Source organism: Prionailurus viverrinus, chromosome E3 (assembly GCF_022837055.1).
Source record: "Prionailurus viverrinus isolate Anna chromosome E3, UM_Priviv_1.0, whole genome shotgun sequence".
Lineage (NCBI taxonomy): Eukaryota > Metazoa > Chordata > Mammalia > Carnivora > Felidae > Prionailurus > Prionailurus viverrinus.
In genome coordinates, this window is record NC_062576.1 from 38,881,312 (window position 1) to 38,897,886 (window position 16,575).

Below are 16,575 nucleotides of genomic sequence, written 5' to 3' on the forward strand. Positions count from 1 at the left end.
GTCACTTCCCACACTGCCCCACGGTGTGTGACCTGGGGTGAAAAACCAGTCGGTGTGATTGCGTTGAGGATTAAGTGTGACCTCCGCCTGCACTCCGGGAAGGACACAGGGCGTCACAAACGTCTATTCTCTCTGGGGAGGGGGCACCCTCCCTCTGACCAGCCTTCGCCACCACAGGCCTTTCTGGAGGCGCTGCAGAGCCAGGCGGAGGCCAGCAGCAAGATCATCGGCCAGTTCGGAGTGGGTTTCTACTCGGCTTTCATGGTGGCTGACAGAGTGGAGGTGTATTCCCGCTCTGCGGACCCAGGCAGCCCTGGTTACCAGTGGCTCTCAGATGGGTGAGTAAGTGAGAGCTGGCCTCACATCACACACGGGGCCGCCCCAGGCGCGTGCACTGAGGCGCACTTAGGCACACAGCTAAAGTGTTACCACTTCCCTTGGGAAGTTAGGGTCTCTTACCAAAATGCCAGTGGACCTTCGTGGGCTTTTTTATGAAGCCCGAACCTCAGGCTTTGAGAGCTGGTTGCTCCTTCCCTTGCAGATGGCCCGTGGCATGTGTGTGTCCCCTGTGGTGTGTGGTTTCAGAGGGCGGCCTGTCACCAGCTTGGCCTCAGGACCAGCCGGCCTTGCTGGGCTTGGTCGTGCAGGAGCCCGTTCCTGAGTGCTTCCCACCTCGGACTCCCGGGTTTGGCTCCCGGGCCTGCCCGCCCCTCCTGTGCCACTCAGGCCCCAGGAGCTGCCTCTTAGATGCTTGCTTGTTCGCCGGCCCGCATGGGGGCCGTTCGCTGGAGGGTCCAGGAGAACCTCGAGACTGTTGGAGGAGAAAGGCATCTTGGCCAAACGGAAGCGTGTACTTCATTTTTTTTTTTTAAATGTTTATTGATTTTTGAGCCACAGAAAGAGAATACAAGCTAGGGAAGGGCAGAGAGAGGGAGACCCAGAATCTGAAGCAGGCTCCAGGCTCTGAGCTGTCAGCACAGAGCCTGACGTGGGGCTCGAACTCACGAACCGTGAGATTGTGACCTGAGCCCAAGTTGGAGGCTTAACCGACTGAGCCACCCAGGTGCCCCTGGAAGCGTGTACTTCATTAGCCCCAGATCTTTGTTTCCGGATCCTGCTCTCCCGATGGGAGCGCAGCCCATCCCCCTCAGTCACAGCTGAGGCTCCTGTGTGCCTCCCGCCAAGGAGATGTTCAGAGGAAGCGGGCCAGGATAGGGACAGGGTGCCTTTTGGGGGCGCATCCCCTCCTTTTGTACTTGGGAAACAGTTTCTCCGCCTGGCCTCTGCCAGAGGTCCAGAAACCGGGAGTTCACACGCGTCTCCGTGCATCTGCCCTTTCCACCCAGTGTCGCATGGCAGCAGCGGGGTCACTTCGGGTGACCCTAAACACCACGAGGGGGCGCCTATGATCGGGAGAGCCCCACGCCCCAGCCCCGCATCCCACACCCCACCCCGGCAGCCTCTCTCCCTGGAGGAGACACGGTGGGCTCAGAAACGGTGGCACCCAAGCTTGTCTTTCTGGGCATCGACGGTCCCAGGTGGAGGACTCGTCAGCTTTGCTTCGTGCCATTGGCTTTCCCTTCCCCACCTCTTAGCTCCGGGGTGTTTGAAATCGCTGAAGCCTCTGGAGTGAGAACTGGGACCAAAATCATCATCCACCTCAAGTCAGACAGCACAGAGTTTGCCAGCGAGGCCCGGGTTCGAGGTGAGTGGGAGTCTGGGCCACTGTGATGCGTGCGCGGCAGGCTTAGGGCGCTTCCGGGGTTGGCGGCCCAGGCCCGCCTGGGACAGAGTCCCTGTGGCTCCGTGCGGGACCAGAAGCCAGGCCCACTGGCGCGGTCAGGTTTTGTTCCGTCTTCCACCCTCGGTGGTCGTGCTCCGCCTGTGTGGAAGATGCGTCCCTCACCCCTCACCGAAACCCAGAGCGGGGGCTTCTGTGCGGTGGTCTTGTCGTCGTGTGTGACTGACGGCTCGTCAGAGGTGCCGAGCGCTTCCCGTGAACTCTGTTCATGCCGCCAAGAAGGTGTGGGTGTCTCACGGTGACCTGGGCCTCAAGACATCTATCTGCCTCCTTGCACTTCTGCTCACTTTGTGCAGGCAGGACAGTGTCCCTGCTGTGACCTGGCTTTCCACCTGTGAGACGGCCACACCGAGTCCTCCGGCGTGCTGTCACCCCTGCATCCACTTCCGCAGCTTTTGCGTCCAGAAGCTCCCTGTGTTCATTGTTGTTTCACGTGTGTGTCTCTTCCAGATGTAGTGACAAAATACAGTAACTTTGTCAGCTTCCCCTTGTACCTGAACGGAAGGCGCATTAATACCTTGCAGGTGAGACCCTGGGCTGCATGAAGGGCTCAGGGGAGGCTGTGGGGACAGGTTGGTACATTTCAAGGCCAGAGGAACCGAGGTGGGACTGGGTGGCCCTGTGCCAGCAGTGGGGTCCCTTGCGGAAGGCGAGATCCCCACCCTTCTGTGCCCCGTCCTCGTGCCCTGGGTATAGCTCACACTGTGCAGTTCATTGGTCCTTGGTGCGCTCACCATCGCCACAGTCCCGTTTTAGAACATTCTCGCCCCAAAAAGGAACCTGCCTGCATTAGCAGTGACTCCCCATCTCCCCTCCCATAGCCCCCAACAACCACTCGTGTGCCTGTTCTGGAAACTTCACATCAGTGTGGAATCAAACACTGTGGCCTTATGTATCTGGCTTCTCATCGCCATGGTTCCAGGTTCATCCGTGTGAGCCTGTGTTGGTGCTCCCTTCCTTTTTACGGCCAGGTTCTGGTTCCACGACCAGGCCACATTTCTTTGTCCATTTACTCAATCTGTTCGTGACGTCCTGCAGGCCCGTGCACGTCCTCCGGGCTGGCCCTTCCTGACACCCTGTAGCAGGGAGGGGACACTCTTTCTAGAACCTTTTGTGTGTCTTTGTGGGACAGCCCCCCCTCCCCACACTGTCTGTCCCACGGGGCTGGTCCTTGGCTCGTCCTGGGTCCACAGGCTCCAGCGGCCCAGCTCTGTGTGGTCGTTGGGAGGCTGTATCTTAGACGCCGCATCCCTGTGACTGTCCACTTCCAGGCGGTCTGGATGATGGACCCCAAGGACGTGGGCGAGTGGCAGCACGAAGAGTTCTACCGCTATGTCGCTCAGGCCCACGACAGGCCCCGCTACACCCTGCACTACAGGACGGACGCGCCTCTCAACATCCGCAGCATCTTCTATGTGCCAGAAATGGTGAGGCCGGCGAGTTCGGGGCAGCGCTGCGAGTGCTTGTCTGCTCTCCCTGGGGTGGGGGCACCGCCCAAGGTGACCGCATTTCTCAGCAGCGCTGGCACTTTCCCTGAAGGGGACAGATCACAGGCATCACAAAAACTAACTTGGCAGCATCAGAGTAAAAGCAGAGCCCCCGCCTCCGGATGGATGAGCGCAGGGGGAGGGGTGTTGCACATGCTGTCTTGGTGGAACAGAACCGTTGGGCGAGGGGCCCGGGGGAGGCCCGCAGTGCAGGGGCGCCATGGCGCTCTGATGACTTGGTGGGCACTCTGTGCTTGCGCTTGGCCCTTAAACCCCCTGGCTCGCAGTAGCCTGGTGAAGGCTCTGATGAATCCTGTAAACAGGGAGACCTGCTCGGGGATTGGCAGAAGTTCCTGGTGTTTTTGATGGCAGCCCCCATAGGTCCCAGGGCTACCCACTTGGGAAAGCACTGTGAGACTCGGTGCTGAGTTCCACAGACCAGCAGCCCCAGCGTGTCCTGGGGTTTTGGGGAGTGTAGATCTCAGCCCCGCCAGCACCTCCTGAATGGAGCCTCCGTATTAGCAGGATCCCAGCGTGGTGTGTGTGCGGGATGCAGGCCCCAAAATGCTGCTTTAGAGCAGAAGTCGGCAGATGGTTGTGACTAGTTTGGGCTTCACAGGGCCCACGTGGCCTGGAGCGCTGCCCCCAGGAAACGCTCGCGAGCCCGGCTGTGTTCCGGGAAACTTGATAGCCCCTACAGTTCGGATTTCGTGTATTTTTCACATATCATGAGATAGTCTCGTTCTGCTTTCGTTCTCAACCATTTAAAAACGGAAAAGCTGCTCTGGGGCTGCACAAACCAGGTGTTGAGCTGGGTTTGGTCTGTGGCTATTGTTTGCTGGCCCTGACCCCTAGCACCTTGGCTCTGTTCACAGGGACATGCTGGTTGTTGCTTTTTATGTCCTTCAGGGGGAACGGGTGGGGGGCAGCAGCTGCCCACGGAAGTCCCGTGCCCTGCTCCCCCTGCCGAGGGCCCGTCGGGGTCCTCCCTAGGCTCTTCCTCTGAGTCACCACGTGTCCCCCCGCAGCTCCTGGCACAGGCCTCCTTAAGAAGGGGTGGCTCTGAGTTGTCCTTCGTGCTCCCACATGACATCATAGGTTCTGCCTCCTCGTGGGTCCCTAACACTGCTGTTTCCTTGTCCCCAGAAACCATCCATGTTTGACGTGAGCCGGGAGATGGGCTCCAGCATTGCGCTGTACAGCCGCAAGGTCCTCATCCAGACCAAGGCCACCGACATCCTGCCCAAGTGGCTGCGCTTCGTTCGAGGTACAGCGCTGATGCCCGTGTCCGTCGTGTGAGTCGAGGCCCGCAGCCCCGGGACTGAGCGGCTCCCCATGCGTGGCCTGGGGTGCCGACCTCGGCAGAGAGCGCTCGTCTGCCCTGAGCACCGGGTCGCGGTGGGCAGCCACGGCGGCAGGCTGGGGTAGCTGGGCAGACCCAGGGCGGCCGTGGGAAGCTGCTTAGCTCCACCCAGGAAGCTTCTTCCCCTCTGCAACCACCACGTCTTGGTTGAGGTGGGGCAGAGTGACAGAACACGTTTAATTTGAATTCTTGTAAGTTTCAGGTGTTTTTTTATTGTGTATTGTTTTGTTTTTTAATGTTTATTTTTTGGAGGGGGTGGGGGAGACAAACAGACAGACACAGAATCCAAAGCAGGCTCCAGGCTCTAAGCTGTCAGCACAGAGTCATCTGGGGCTCAAAGTCACAGATTGTGAGATCGTGACCTGAGCCACCCAGGCGCCCCCTCCCCTTTTTCTTTAAAGTTTATTTTGAGAGACAGCATGAACAGGGGAGGGGCAGAGAGAAAGAGAATCCCGAGAAGGCTCCATGCCCAGTGGACCCCGATGTGAGGCTTGATCTCACGGCCTTGAGATCATGACTAGAGCTGAAAACGAGTCAGACACTTAACTGAGTGAGCCATCCAGGCACCCCATGAGTTTCAGGTTTAATGTTCATTTTTGAGAGAGAGAGAGAGACAGAGTGAGAATGGGCAAGGGGCAGAGAGAAAGGGAGACAGAATCTGAAGCTGGTTCCAGGCTCTGGGCTGTCAGCACAGAGCCTGATGTGGGGCTCGAACTCATGAACTGTGAGGTCAAGACCTGAGCTGAAGTCGGACGCTTAACTCACTGAGCCACCCAGGCTCCCCGAGCGAGATTATAGTTTTAAAAAGAATTCAGCACCTAAACCTTCGTATCACCTTAGCATACGACGTGCAGAATGTCCACAGTATACTTAGGGCTGTGAACACAAAATCCAGAAGTGGTCTTTAGAGTGTCAAACCGATCCTGAAATCTCAGCAACTGTTCCCCCAGCAGAGGCTCCCTGGCCTCACCAGCTTTCTTCTGGTCACGTTGCCACGACCTGGGCTGTGTGCACGAGCTCTGGGGCATCAGCAGGACTCGGGCCGGCATCTGGTGCCCCAGTGAGTCTCCCCACGCTGTCCTTCACCAGTTCGCTGTCACACACGCATGGTTGGACTTGGAGTCAGGTTGGGAGGGGGAAGGGAAGGCCTGGCAGGGAGGCGGAGGGGTGTGCAGTGAGGGCCGGGCAGAGCGCGGGCCCGGGGACGGTCCTGATGGGCCTGTGTCTCCCTCAGGCGTGGTGGACAGTGAGGATGTCCCCCTGAACCTCAGTCGGGAGCTCCTCCAAGAGAGCGCGCTCATCAGGTAAGCCGCCGAGGAAGGGGCAGGGCGGGCGCCTGCGGGAGACGCAGCCCCCTCAGCGTGCTCACCTTGACCCCCGAGGGGCCCCGGCGACTTCCAATGGGCGGGGAGCAGAGAGCGGCCCTGCTGCGGGACTTGGCCTGGGGGGCCGTGTGTTGGGGGAGACGTGCCCTCCCTTGGTGGCCGTGACAGGGGAGACCCCAGGCGCGCTGCATCTGAGCTGGAGGAGGCAGAGAACAACCACAGAGCCAGGAGAGATCTGATGTGTTGGTGTGCAGGTGACCCTCTTGTGGAGAGGTCGCTGTGGAATCCCTCTGCGCTGAGGTGGCTCCATTTCTCTGCTCCCCGTCCCGATTGTAGCAGCGGCTCCTGTTCCCGAGTGCAGATTCTCCCCTGGGACTGTACGGAGCCTTTCCTGTGTGGCCCATGTAGTCTTTTGCGGGGGCACCGCTAGGGGTCCAGGTCATGGTTGCAGAAACCGTGAGTTAGAGAGGTCATGCCGGCCAGCGGGTACACCTGCATTGGGTGCAGGAAGAGCAGTGACCGCAGCCTGGCAAGCGGGCCCTCACTTGTGAGTAGTCCGTTCCTGGCGAGGTTCTCGTAGCACTTGGCTGAGGGGGCGTCTGCCAGCCTCTCCGTGTGCAGTTACTTTCCCCCTTTGTCACTGGCGGGGGCGGTGTCGGCCCGCGTGTTCAGTGTAGGGTGTGTTCGTGTGCGGGAGCCGATCTCCCATTTTACTCATCGGGTTGTGATCTGTTACTTTCATTATGGATCTTGATGCCAAGACCGTCCCGGGTCGGGCCAGCGGAGGGAGCCCGCACCTATGCCTGTCACCCGCCCCCACCTTATTTTCTGCCTCCTCGCTTTGGGCACGAGATGGTCCAGGCTCACCTTGTGTTCTGCCTGCGTCTTGTCCTGACCCCCCTGGAATTGCTTATTCCTTTGAGGAGCCCTGGTTCCTCTGAACAGAGAATGGTACTGAGAAGTCAGGGTCTGTGCCCTGGGGACGCCACTGCTGTTGGGGTGTCCCTCCTCCCAGGCCCTCTTAGCAGTCAGAGCCAAGGAACGTGTGAAGTCTGCGTGTGTTGATGGGCGTCTGTACTTCTGTATCAGTACGTGTTCGTATGTCTGCTGAGCCTCCCAGATACCAGCTGGCACCACTGGGACGTCCTGGTCTTGTCCCTGCCCATGTCTGCTCCCGACCCCGCCAGAGAATGGGTCGGCCATGGCCACTGCCCCCCCTCATGTTGGTGCGTCCTGTCCCAGCTTCTGTGGCTGCCCCAGCCCAGGTGCGGGTGCTGTCCCATCCTGCCCCGTGGTTGGAGGTCTGAGTTGTTCAGGGTGGGAGCAGAGAGGAAAGCTTAGATGAATAGGAAACTGTTGATCTCCCGCCCTGGATTATTACAGAAATACACTGTAATTTCACTGGTTTTTAAAGAAAGGCAAAATAATAAGGAAATAATTACGCTCTTCTGTTATTGAGAGAGTGAGAGCACGCACAAGTGAGCGAGGGACAGAGAATGCCACAAGCAGCAGTCCCAGGCGGGACAGAGAGAGAGAAGCAGGACTCCCCCTAAGGCGGGGTATGGGCTCACCCGATATGGGACTCCCACCTCACAGACCGTGAGATCATGACCTGAGCTGAAGCCAGATGCTTAATGACTTAGCCCGGGTGCCCAAAAATAAGAATACCCTTAATTTCACTCATGAAGTTGCTCGTAATTTCACGCCACTGTGAAATGCCGCAGTAAACACCGTGTTCCCCAAGAAATCCAAGTTTTATAAAACTGGTGTGTGCGTGTGCGTGCTGTGTATACCGCCTTGCTCCTAAGCGCAGAGTTCCAGTGCACAGAAAGCTACCGGTAGGTCTTTGCACACACGTACACACTGTTTGCTGTGATTTATCCACGTTGGGATTTTTCTGGTGTTTCTTTCCATTTCAGCGTCATTTCAGCGGACCATTTTTTGATGTCATGACGGACCATTAGAGGAGGTGACGTTTAATGGCCCTCCTGCTTTTTATCCTCAGCCTGTTCTTTAGCGTTCAGCCCGGGGGCTGTTCACAGTTGCCTTCTGTCCTGTGCGCCACGGTGTGATGCCTGGTCCATAAAGCTTGCCGCCTCCGGTTTCCTGAAGTGTAATCTGCGATTGGATCCCAGGCTGTGGTCCTCCACAAGGGTGGCGGGGGGGGGGGATCGGTTCGCATTCCTGCTACTAGGGGTGTCTCCCCAGCTGGGCTTTGTCAGGGGTCCCCTTTTTGCTTCACGTTTTTTTAGTTTCACCAAAATAGTGTATTGTTTCTGCTTCTTTGGTCATTAGTGGGGATGAACGTTTTTCATATGCTTCTGCCTTTCGTCTTTCATGAAAGTTGTTTGTTGACGGTAGACGCGTTTCTGTTCTGTAGGAAACTCCGGGACCTTCTACAGCAGAGGCTGATAAAATTCTTTGTTGACCAGAGTAAAAAAGACCCTGAAAAATATGCCAAGTTTTTTGAAGATTATGGCTTATTCATGAGGGAGGGCATCGTGACCACTGCTGAACAAGAGGTCAAGGTAGGGTCTTTGTTTCTGGGCCTTTCTCTGGGCTGCCATGGGCTGTGGAGGAATCTGGTGGAGGCCAGAAATCCGAACTTCCTGGGACGTGACCGTGGCATAGCCGGGCACTTGGCAGGGGTCAGTAGAGGCAGCGTTTGGCCTCCAGGCCGCTGTTGGATGCAGCAGGCCTGGCGCCACATCCTGGAGCCTCCTTACCACATCCCACGGCACCGAGCTCTTCCCCGCCTGATGCCGGAAGGAGGTGGGTGTGCGCTGTCTCCTCCCACCAGCATTCAGGGTGCTCAGGAGATCACTAAAGGCAGGGGACGGGGCAAGGTGCCTGGTTCCTGGGGTGGGAAAGGCATGTTCTCTGGGTGACTAGTGGAAATCCTTTTCTTTTTTTAATGTTTGTTTATTTTGAGAGAGAGCACATACATGTGTATGTACAAGCAGGGGAGGGGCAGAGAGAGAGAGAGTGTGTGAGAGTGTGACAGAATCCCAAGCAGGCTCCGTGCTGTTGCTGTCAGTGCAGAGCCCGACCCGGGGCTCCCACCCATGAACTTCGAGACCATGACCTGAGCTGAAGTCAAGGATTAGACGCTTAACAGATTGAGCCACCCATGTGCCCCTGGCGGAAATCCTTCAATGTGGTGCCTCTGGGGCCAGAGTTCAAATACTTAAAAATGATACGATCATCAGGCACCTGGGTGGCCCAACTGGTTAATTGTCCGACTTCGGCTCAGGTCATGATCTCACCATTCATGAGTTTGAGCCCTGCATTAGGCTCTGCACTGCACCCTGGTCGTGCAGGCACGTGTGGTCTCTTTTTCTCTGACTCATAAATGAGTATACATATTTTTTAAATTTAAATCCAGGCCTGTTAACATAGCGTAGTAATGAGTTCAGGAGTAGTTTACTGATTCATCACTTACATACAACACCCAGTGCTCATCCCAACAAGTGCCGTCTTCAGTGCCCATCACCCATTTAGCCCCTCTCCCACCCGCTTCCCTCCAGCAACCCCAGTTCGTTTTCTGTATATAAGAGTCTTTTATGGTTTGCCTCCCTGTTTTTATCTTATTTTTCCTTGCCTTCTCCCATGTTCATCTGTTTTGTTTCTTAAATTCCACATATGAATGAAATCATATGATCTTTTTTTTTATGAGGCAGAGACAGAGCATGAGTGGGAGAGGGGCAGAGAGAGATGGAGACACAGAATCCAAAGCAGGCTCCAGGCTCTGAGCTGTCAGCACAGAGCCCGATGTGGGGCTCGAACCGATGAACCGTGAGATCATGACCTGAGCCAGAGTCTGACTCCCAAGCAACTGAGCCATCCAGGCGCCCCGAGAAATCATATGATCTTTATCTTTCTCTGATTGATTTCACTTAGCATAATACTCTGTAGTTCCATTCAGTTTGTTGCAAATGGAAATATTTCATTCTTTTTGATCGCTGAATGATATTCCATTATATATATATACTACATCTTCTATGTCCATTTGCCATTCGATGGACATCTGGGCTCTTTCCATACTTGGGCTATCGTTGATAGTGCTGCTACAAACATTGGGGTGCAAAACCAGCATTTTTGTATCCTTTGGATAAATACCTAGTAGTGCAACTGCTGGGTCATAGGGTAGTTCTGTTTTTGAGGAACTCCGTACTGTTTTCCAGAGTGGCTGCCCCAGTTTGCACTCCCACCAGCAATGCAAAAGAGATCCTCTTTCTCCGCATCCTGGCCAACATGTTTTGTTGCCTGAGTTGTTAATGTTAGCCATTTTGACAGGTGTGAGGTGGTATCTCCTTGTGGTTTTGATTCATATTTCCCTGATGATGGGTGGCGTTGAGTATTTTTTTCATGTGTCGGGTGGCCATCTCGGATGTCGTCTTTGGAGAAACTGTTCATGTCTTCTGTCCATTTCTTCACTGGATTATTTGTTTTGGGGCGGTTGAGTTTGATAAGTTCTTTATAGATTTTGAATAATAGCTTTTTATCCGCATGTCATTTGCAGATGTCTTCTCCCATTCCGGAGGTTACCTTTTAGTTTTGCTGATTGTTTCTTTTGCTTTAGGAATATTTTTATCTTCATGAGGTCCCAATAGTTCATTTTTGCTTTTGTTTCTCTTGCCTCCGGAGACCGGTCTAGTAAGAACTTGGTGCGGCCGGGGGCAAAGAGGTTGCTGCCTGTTGTCTCCTCTAGGATTTTGTTGGTTTACTGTCTTACATTTGGGACTTTCGTCCAAAAATAAGTAAATATTAAAAAATACAGTCATTCCGTAAACATTTTTTGGCCAATTTTAAATTGCCACATAATTCATATACTGTAAAATTCACACTTTCAAAGTGAACAATTCAGTGGCCCTTCATACATTCGCAAGTTGTGCATCCACGGCCGTCTAGCTTCAGATAATTCTCGTCTCCCCAAAAAGACACCTGTGCCCCATTAGGCAGTCACTCCGAGGGTCGAGATTTCATCTTTAGCAGTGAGGAAGGAGGAGGTGACCGAGCATCTGGGGTCCCCCAGGAGGTTTTTCAGGTCGTGGGAGGTGGACCTAGGGCCCTGGCGTGCTGAGGCCGCCACAGCCTCTTCTCAGCCCTCCTTGTTGGTGGCAGACTCCAGCAGCTCTAGGCACAGGCTGTCTGCTCTTCCACCGTGTTCTTCTGCACGCCCCCCCCCCCTCCCCGCCCCACATGTCTGTGCCGGATGATCAGGGAGAAGTCACTGGTAGAGACGAGGCAGAGTTGAGGTCTCAAGTCACATGCTGGCTGGTGGCATTGGGGACCCAGGCCCCAGCTTGGGGCTGCTTCTCCACCATCGGCAGGCAGCTCCCACATCAAGGATATGACACCAGCGGGCACACTGACCTTCAGCTGCCCGGATGGAGGAGGACTGGCTCCCCCTTAAATACGTGCTCACTGTCATTTGTGCCCCACGGGCCGGCGCTAGTCCTTGCCGTGAGGAAGGCTAGGAATGCAGCCTCCACATCTCATCCACGTGCCCAGGAGGCGGGGATGGACAGAGGATGCTAGGTCTGGGAAGGTCTCTGGCACGGACAGTGGCAGTATACCAGTGGTCTAGGACAGGTGTACCAGAAAGCCCTTCTCCACGGGGCCCAGACCAGCTAGGGCAAAGGTTCTCTCCGGGGTCCCCCGCACATTTGATGTGGGACCCGATGGATACCATCGGAGTCCCCTCTGCCCCCCAGGGGCCGAGTGCCGTCCTTGGGCCCGGCAGCCAGGGGTGAGGCCGGCCAGAGCTCTTCCTCCCCGTAGCCATAGGCTTCCAAAGCCTGTGGAAGGCAGCTGGGAGGCTTTCAGAACGAGGACCTAGAACGAGAGTGACCTGGCCTTTGTCTGCAGGAGGATATTGCAAAGCTGCTACGGTACGAGTCCTCGGCACTGCCTGCTGGGCAGCTGACTAGTCTCTCGGACTATGCCGGCCGCATGCGGGCTGGCACCCGCACCATCTACTACCTGTGCGCCCCCAGCCGGCACCTGGCCGAGCATTCACCCTACTATGAGGCCATGAAGCAGAAAAACATGGAGGTGAGTGGGCCACGGCTTGGGGTCCAGACGGGATAAACAGGGTCTGAGCCCCAGACAGTGGCCGAACATGCTCGGGAGAGCCAAGCCGCGTGAGGCAGCTGATGTCCAGGGGTCCTGAGGCCCAGCCAGGCTGCCGTTAGTCTGTGTGTCTCTGGGAGGTGACACGGGGCTCCTCCGTAGTCACCGATCCTACTGCTACTCCTACTGCTAGGGCCCCCTCGGGACCATCTGGTGAACCACTGTATCCATGAGGCTGAGGAAGCCCCCAGACCCCAGTATGGCCTTTCCAGACATAGGACCCGGCCCTGGCCTCACGCTCCGCTCTGTCCTGTTGCGGGCAGACTTCTCCAGGCCCGACGCCAATGCTCTTGGGCTCTCGCAGGTTCTCTTCTGCTACGAGCAGTTCGATGAACTGACTTTGCTACACCTTCGTGAGTTTGACAAGAAGAAGCTGATCTCTGTGGAGACGGACATCGTGGTTGATCACTATAAGGAGGAGAAGTTGGAGGACGGGTCCCCGGGTAGGCTCGCTCCCCTTCTCTCTGAGCCCAGGTGTGGGTGGTGGCCTGGGGGTGCAGAGAAGGCTAAGACGGCCTCTTCCATCTTGTAGTGCTGGGTTCATATGGAGTTTTTTCTCTTCTCATGTGTATCTGGGGTCCCCAGCCTGCACAGAGGAAGCTGTTGGGGACCATCTTCATGATGAATGGGAAACATTTTTGTTTAGATCCTGGGGGTCTGAGTGCTCCCTCCAGCTTGGCTTCCAACAGAATCAGAAGTGGTCTTTTTTTTTTTTTTTTTTTTTTTATGTTTATTGTATTTATTTTGAGAGAGTGAGCAGGGGAGGGGTAGAGAGAGAGAATCCCAAGCAGGCTCTGTGCTGTCAGCATAGAGCCCGATGTGGGGCTTGATCCCACAAACTGCAGGATCATGATCTGAGCCAAAATCAAGAGTCCAGATGCTTAACCGACTGAGCCACCCAGGCGCCCCTAGAGATTCTTTTTAAAGCTCTCACAAAATTATATGGGCCTCAGGCAACCAAAAATGTCTGTCTGTCTATTTAATTTAATTTAATTTAATTTAATTTATTTTAATTTATGCTCCACACCCAGCATAGGGCTTGAATTCCTGATCCTGAGATCAAGAGTTGAATGCTCCACGGACTCAGGCAGCCAGGTGCCCCCAAGGTGTCCTTTTTGGGATCCAATTTAATCTGCTTACTTTTAGATGAAGGTCCTTTCGGGAAGCCTCTGTCTCTGCGGCAGTGGCCGACAGGGGCGGAGGGAGCCTTCTTGAAACCCAGTATTGAGGCATCAGCATTTTAGGCCCCCTGGGATGCCCTGGGGTGGGCGGCTCTGAGCCCGCTCCCGTCTACCCTCCTGTAGCCAGTGACCGCCTGTCCGAGAAGGAGACGGAGGACCTGATGGCCTGGATGAGAAATGCGCTGGGGTCACGTGTCACCAACGTGAAGGTGAGGCCTTCCGGAGACGGGCTGCCACCCGGCCGCCATGGGCCTCCGGGACCGCACTGCTGCCGGCCCTGTGGGTATCTTCCCTGCGGTCGTGATCTGAGGGGGAGACCGGCGCGTTGCTGCCGTGCCTGTGTGTGCACGCGCACCAGTGCCCAGGGGCGTACATGTGCCACTCTGTAGAGCAGGTGGAAGCAGAGAACAGGCGGGGGGAGGTCCCCAGCTGGCTGTCTCCAAGGCGCTGTGGTGGCCGAGGACACGGGGAGCTGACTGCCCAACTCAGGTTCTCAGGGGTCTGGGTGGGTCTCAGCAAGCCGGTGTTCTGAATCGTAATTCACAGGAGCCATACTTCCGTTCCATGAAGGAGCTTTAATTATAAAGGAAAGGGAATATACGAAATCAAACCATTAGAGTAACATAAAGAGGGGGAGAGTGTAGAGAAGAACAGAGAAGGGTTCGTACATCAAATCGGTGCTCACCACATCCAGCCTCGTGGCTGGGGGAGTCCCGCGGCAAACAGCCTGGTCGGGGTCCCGACTGAGGGTCCTGGGCCGAGTATCCTTCTCAGGTGAGGCTTCCAGCTGTTGCTGCCAAGGCAGTGTGTGCCCTATGCGTGTGTGATCCCGGTGAGTCATGGAGTCTACCTAAGCATAGTCTTAGCTTCTCTTACCGTCTCATGGTCTTGGGAGCTCGGCATCTGCCTATTTCTCTTCGCTCCCTGATCCATTCCAGGGGGCCAGCCTGGTCTGGCTCGAGAGGGCGAGGCAAGTTAGTCCCTCTTGGCGTCAGAAAGGCCAATTCTGATGCCGAGGCCAGATACGGAGCACAAGCCAACTCAGGCCCCTGGGACTGTGTAGGTGCGGCTCTGGGCAGAAACGCACAAGTCACATAAGTTCTGTCCAGAGCAGCTGGCAACCGAGCAGTCCATCTCGGACCTACAAGAGAAGGCCATGGTAGCCGGAGGACAGGTGTTCAGTGTGAAGTCACTGGCACAAGGACACCTCCAGGCGTGGCGCTAAAGGTGTGCAGGGTGGGAACAGCCAAGAGCAGAGGAGGCACCTCTGTAAGAGGTGGCATCTGGGGACCTGTGTGGCTTCCGGGCAGTGAGCATTGAGAGCCAAGGCGCACAGCCGGGATTTCTCTTTGTGACATGTGCTGTGTCATGCACAGCATGACCTCCGAGGTCACAGGGTGACCTCCGAGCTAATTAGAATGAGTGCATTTGACCCACGAAGGAGACGAGGTGGAACACTTCCCCACATCACAGCTCGCAGTCCGGGAGCTGGATTTGAATCCCGGCGCAGGTTCTCCATTGCTGTGCCATGGGTCCAGCAGGCCCAGAAGTCTGGCCTGAGTCTGCAGGCCCACACCCTCTGGGTGGCAAGGGAGAGGCCCACAGGGAGCAGGATCTCGAACGTTCGGTGGCAGGTGTAGTGGATGAAATCCAGGCCCGTGGGAGCCGTGGGAAGGGGGCTCAGGCCATTGGGACAGGCAAGACAGAGGGAGGATGGGCAGGATTAAGGGAGGACGTACTGGAGAGGCTGGGGCCTTGGGCAGGGGAGCAGCCGGCTTGCGGGGTCCTTGACCGCTGTGGGACCCCTCCATGGCCCCCGTGCAGCAGAGGTTAGTTAACCCAGGCCAGATACACCTGGGACAGCAATGGACACGTTAAAGACCAGTAGTTTTGGGGGGTGGGGGATAGAGGAGGAGGGAGTCCACGATCGGGATGTGTTCCAGGAACTTCATGTGGTGGCAGCTCAGACTCCCTTCTCGTGAGTGCAAGGGAGGGGTGTCCCTGGAGACCTGCATTGTGTGTGTCACCCGGGTAAGCTTCATGAATGGCCCAGACCCTGCAGCCCAGGAGCCCCCGCCTCCAGCTCCTCCCTCACCTCTGGTCCCTGGCCTGGCTCGTAGGTGACTCTCCGACTGGACACCCACCCTGCCATGATCACCGTGCTGGAGATGGGGGCCGCCCGGCACTTCCTGCGCATGCAGCAGCTGGCCAAGACCCAGGAGGAGCGCGCTCAGGTCCTGCAGCCCACACTGGAGATCAACCCCAGGTAGGGCCGCCGGCTCCCGGCCCAGGCCCCGGGCCCGCGTTTCCGACCTGCCATGTCGTGTGTGTGAGTGGGTTTGTGCGCTACCTTCGTTTACGACACCTCAGGAGGGCATAAGGCTTACGTGGTTTGATGACTATTAAACTATCCCCCACAAGGTCCTAAAAAACCACCTTGTTGGCCTTCATTCAGATGCCCCCGTTTCCCACTAGAGTCTGTCCCTGTCCTCAGAGGTCACCAGAGCCCTCGCTGCAGGAGTAGTCATTTCCTCACCTCGCTGTGGTTCTACTGTCTATTCACGCATCCGTGAAGACGCTCTGTGTTGGCAGTTTTGAACTTTGACGTGTGTGGAATCCTTGAGTGTGTTTTTAAAGTCCTGCTTCCACGACTCGGCACGAGACAGTCCGCGTGGAGGGTGGCTCGGGTTTGTGTTTGTAGCTGAGAAATAGGAGTCTGCCTTAGCACCGTTAGGCTGTTTTGGGGTAGTTTCTGTTCAGGGGCTGGTGGCAACAGGTTGCTGTGAACACTCTTATCCCCCTTGTCCCCATCTGGCTCACGGCCCGGCTACCCTCACCTGGACGAGGACGTGCGCGCTGCTTGCATAGCACGGGAGTCCCCAGGGCCCTGCATTGACCATCCTTTGGCTTGGCTTTCTCGTGACATGCCTTCTAAGACTGTCCTTTTTTGTTTTCTCTTGAGGGAGTGTCAGCAGGGGAGAGGGGCAGAGAGAGACCATCTCTGTGCTGAGCCTGGAGCCCGACTCAGGGCTCAATCCCATGACCCTGGGGATGGTGACCTGAGCCAAAATCCAGTGTTGGACGCTCAACTGAGCCACCCAGGCGCCCCTACAGTAATAACTTTTAAATGAAATTCTATCAACAGGTTACCAAATATGTTACAAAATAGCAAAAAGCAAGCATCCCTCGTCTTGTCCCCAACCACAGTTACTACAGCCCATTTGGCATATTTTCTTCTGGACTCTGGCCTTGTACTTTTGTGTCTTTTTTGCATTATGACTCA

General features: G+C 56.0%; 1 protein-coding gene across 1 annotated transcript in view; it reads left to right on the forward strand.

Annotated features, from left to right (window-relative positions):
- TRAP1 (TNF receptor associated protein 1) overlaps positions 1-16,575 on the forward strand; it is a 46,082-nt gene that overhangs the window by 27,359 nt on the left and 2,148 nt on the right. The window contains exons 6-16 of the mRNA XM_047837630.1: positions 178-338; positions 1,596-1,705; positions 2,252-2,325; positions 3,073-3,228; positions 4,435-4,555; positions 5,886-5,955; positions 8,357-8,504; positions 11,848-12,033; positions 12,416-12,554; positions 13,416-13,501; positions 15,413-15,558. Of these exons, the coding sequence (XP_047693586.1) occupies positions 178-338; positions 1,596-1,705; positions 2,252-2,325; positions 3,073-3,228; positions 4,435-4,555; positions 5,886-5,955; positions 8,357-8,504; positions 11,848-12,033; positions 12,416-12,554; positions 13,416-13,501; positions 15,413-15,558 (1,397 nt within the window). The remainder of the gene's footprint in view (positions 1-177; positions 339-1,595; positions 1,706-2,251; positions 2,326-3,072; positions 3,229-4,434; positions 4,556-5,885; positions 5,956-8,356; positions 8,505-11,847; positions 12,034-12,415; positions 12,555-13,415; positions 13,502-15,412; positions 15,559-16,575) is intronic.